At 64.2% G+C, this 3,216-nt stretch overlaps 2 protein-coding genes across 3 annotated transcripts in view; one reads left to right on the forward strand and one right to left on the reverse strand.

Annotated features, from left to right (window-relative positions):
• The window catches only part of BRPF1 (bromodomain and PHD finger containing 1), a gene marked incomplete at its 5' end in the record, with an annotated part of 27,135 nt that overhangs the window by 17,428 nt on the left and 6,491 nt on the right, over nt 1-3,216 (forward strand). The gene's annotated exons all lie outside the window — the stretch shown is intronic.
• TADA3 (transcriptional adaptor 3) lies at nt 163-3,174 on the reverse strand. 2 transcript variants are annotated; one of them, XM_008632261.2, is made up of 8 exons: nt 2,701-3,174; nt 2,325-2,575; nt 2,050-2,155; nt 1,737-1,878; nt 1,495-1,598; nt 1,284-1,393; nt 965-1,150; nt 163-888 (listed from the first exon to the last, which is right to left on the reverse strand). In XM_008632261.2, the coding sequence occupies exons 1-8, from the start codon at nt 2,905-2,907 to the stop codon at nt 696-698; spliced, it is 1,299 nt and encodes a 432-aa protein (XP_008630483.1). In that variant the 5' UTR covers nt 2,908-3,174; the 3' UTR covers nt 163-695. The 2 variants fall into 2 exon arrangements, with proteins under 2 accessions (XP_008630483.1, XP_017588057.1); XM_017732568.1 differs by having other exon boundaries at nt 1,495-1,878.

Here is a 3,216-nt window from a genome sequence, read left to right on the forward strand (position 1 = left end):
TCCCCCCGCGCGCCTGTTGTGGGGATGCGAGGGCGTTCCTTGCGTAGATGCCGGACAGACCCAGCCCCGCCACTCTTCGCCCTCCTCCCCAGACTGAGCCCAGCACCAGCAGGACCCACCCCCACAGCCGGGCAGGGCCGTCCCCATGATGTCCCCACACCATCACCTGCACACGGCTACCTTTATTGCCCGTGCTCGCGGCAATAGAAACCACCGGTACATGGAGAGCTCGGCCACGCACCCACCGGGCCTCCCACCCCTCCAGCCCCTTCTCCTCCCCACTCCCCCCAGTCCACCCGTGGGGTCTGGGATCTCCCCCTGCCCCACATCACAGAGAGGGACAGGGGACCGTGGGAACTGCACCGTCACAGCCACCACATCTGGCCCCTGCAGTGACCTGGCTGATGTCACCCGAGTAACGGGGAGCGTGCGGAGACATGGGAGTGGAAGCCACCAGCCGGGGTCGGGGTGTTCATGGGAGGGACCTCTGCAACTCCACGGGGTGCCCAGCTTGGGTCAGTGACAGCCCCGCACAGGGAGGGGACAGCAGCTGGGCTCCTTCATCTGAGTGGGGAGGCCGAGCAAACTCAGGGCATGGGGGAGGCTGTGCCAGTTCCGCCCAGTGGTGGCTGGGCTCAGGCAGGGCAGCCCCCTGCAGGTGAGGTCCACACCGACTGGGGGGTCCTTGGTCCCCGCTACCCATCCAGCAGCTTGAGGATGCTCTCCCGCTCCTTCAAGGTCTTCCAGGCCTGGTCCTTCTCCTTTTTGGTGGGTGTGCGCTTCTTCTGCCGGGCAGCCATGATCTTGCGGAATGCGTCCATCACCTCATTGTCAGCCATGCGGACACGCTGCCGCAGCTCCTGCCGGTGCAGCTCCTCCTTGGCCAGCCTGGGGGGCACAGGGGGGTGTGAGGCCCTGCTGGGCAGCCCCCTGCCTGCACCCGTCCCTGCCCGCTCGCTCTTACCGCAGTAGCTCGTGCTTCTTGGTGCGGTTGTGGGCGCTGAGCGCCTTCAGCTCTGCCTGCCTCTTGCGCAGCTCAGCCAACACCTCGTCCTCCGAGTCCTCGGCCGGACGGTCCTCTGACTCCAGCAGGCCCTGGGCCACCAACTCCTCCTTGATCCGCCCCTCCAGTGACTTGGTGTGGGGGACACTGCCAGGGTGGAGAGTGGCTGCTGCTCACCACACGCCCTTTGCTCCCTGTGACTCACAGTGGCAGGGAGCCAGCAGCGTGCTCCGTGCACCCACGGGCAGTGCTGAGCTCCGGGCTCGCCTGAGCTGCTCACCTGAAGGGCTTGTTCTGGCTGCGGGGAGATGTGCCAGCACCGTCAGCTCCTGAGTCCTTGCCAGTGATCTCAGGGATCGGGGAGTCCTCAACAGGGGATATGATGTTCTCCTAGCAAAGGGAGCACAAGGGAAGGGTTACAGTGCTGGGTCTTGGCAGCAATGGCCCACAGTGCCAGGCCATCATGGCGTGGCCCCATCGGAGCCCCTCACCTCCACAAGGGCCTGCAGGAGACGCTGTGTCAGGGGACCAAAGGGACACCCGTCCTCTGGCTGCTCGTGCTGGGCTTCTGACTTCTTCAGGAGGGCATCAACGTCTGGGAGGAAAAAAGCAACCCCAAAGGCACAGAGGTGAGCAGTGGGGCAGGGCAGTCTCAGACTTTCTTGGGCCTGGCTCCACTGGGCACAAGCACTCCCAGCCCCTCTGGGCAAAGGCAGGGGTGGGATGGGGGCACCTTTAGTGTCCAGCTCAGTCAGTGGCCCCAGGACACCCTTCTTCTTGTCGGCAGCAGCTGCTGCCCGGGCTCCATCCTTCTGCTCCTCCAGCAGGTCCTCTTGTGCCCAGCGCTGGGAGTAATGCTTCCCCAGCGGTGGAATCTGCAAGAGCAAGGCTCAGCACAGTTCCTGGAGCCTCTGCCTTGCCTTTCACCTCCGCCTTGCCTTTCACCTCCCCAGTGCCACGGCAACATCCCAGGCATGAATGCTCATTGTGAAGTGCCAGAGAGGATAGGGAGAGAGGGCAGAGGAAGGGGCTCAGGAGCTTTTCACCTTGTAATGTTCAGCCTCATCCTCCGGTGGCTTGAGCAGCTCCTCCAGGACTCTGACCTCCTCATTGGTGAGATCGGCACAGTACGGCTCCACCGATGCCCAGAACCTGTGAAGACAGATGAACTGTGAGGGGGAGCTGCAGGGGAGCACGTGGAAGGTGACACATGTCCCCTTTCCCCCTGTGGCACCTCTTCTCTCGGGCTAGAAGCAGCCCTTGTGCCAGGTGCTCCAAGGAAGGAGAAAGATGATCCCAACGCCCCCCAACACCCACACACCTGTTCGGAGCATCATTTTTGGGGATGCGGGGCACATCAATGGGATCATCCTGGAACTCATATTCCTGGATCTTGGGCTGCAGGTTCTTGGACTTGGGCCTGCCAGGCCCAGGCCCAGTCCCATGGCCCCCTTTGCCCTCCAGCTTCTGCTTCTTTGGCTTCCCATGTTTGACAGATGTGCCCACATCGTGGTCCTTGCTCAGCTTCAGGAACCGCCGGTCGCCCTTCTTATCCTGCCAGTCCGTCAGGATCTGGAAGAGAGTGATGCCTCATAAGGTCCTGTGCCCAGTGCTGGGCAGGGGCAGGCCAGAGGCAGCCCCTTGGTAGGAAGGAGCCAGACAGAGAGCCTGTCCCTGACCCAACGTGGTCCCAGCACCTGCGTCTCGGCCTCCAGGACGCGGAGGCGGCGGCTGGCAGAAGACAGCAGCGTCTCCAGTTCCAGCTGCAGCGTGTCCAGCTCCTCGATGCCGATGCCATCGTCCTCCGAGCGGGCCAGCACGGCCGTGTACCGGGGGCACACCTTCACGTGGTCCACCGACTTGAAGTCATGGAACTGCAGCGGGCAGTCCTTCAGCTCGCTCATGGCGGTGGGGACCGGGCACCGAGTGGGCTCTGGGGGACCGACGGGCGCACGGGGGAGCCGGGGACAGGGGAAGTCGGGAGGGAAGGGAGTGGAGTGGGGACCTACGGAGGGTGGCGGGGCATCGGGGCTCTGTGGAACCCGGGGTGGGAGATCACCGGAGCGCTGAGGGAAACGTGGGGAGAATCACAGGGGCGCTGAGGGAACAAGGCGGGGGGGATCACCGGGGCGCCGAGGAACCCGGCGGGGGGATCACCGAGGGGAACCGGAGGGCTGCTCCAAGCCCTGTCCAACCTGGCCTTGGACACTGCC

The sequence above is a fragment of the Corvus brachyrhynchos genome, unplaced genomic scaffold (assembly GCF_000691975.1).
Source record: "Corvus brachyrhynchos isolate BGI_N302 unplaced genomic scaffold, ASM69197v1 scaffold4, whole genome shotgun sequence".
Classification (NCBI taxonomy): domain Eukaryota; kingdom Metazoa; phylum Chordata; class Aves; order Passeriformes; family Corvidae; genus Corvus; species Corvus brachyrhynchos.

Coding starts and splice junctions, on each gene's coding strand:
- TADA3 (XM_017732568.1), bottom strand. CDS start 2,907: ATGAGCGAGCTGAAGGACTGCCCGCTGCAGTTCCATGACTTCAAGTCG. Junction 2,576..2,700: donor TCCTGGAGGCCGAGACGCAG/GTGCTGGGACCA, acceptor ACTCTCTTCCAG/ATCCTGACGGACTGGCAGGA. Junction 1,879..2,049: donor ATGAGGCTGAACATTACAAG/GTGAAAAGCTCC, acceptor TTGCTCTTGCAG/ATTCCACCGCTGGGGAAGCA.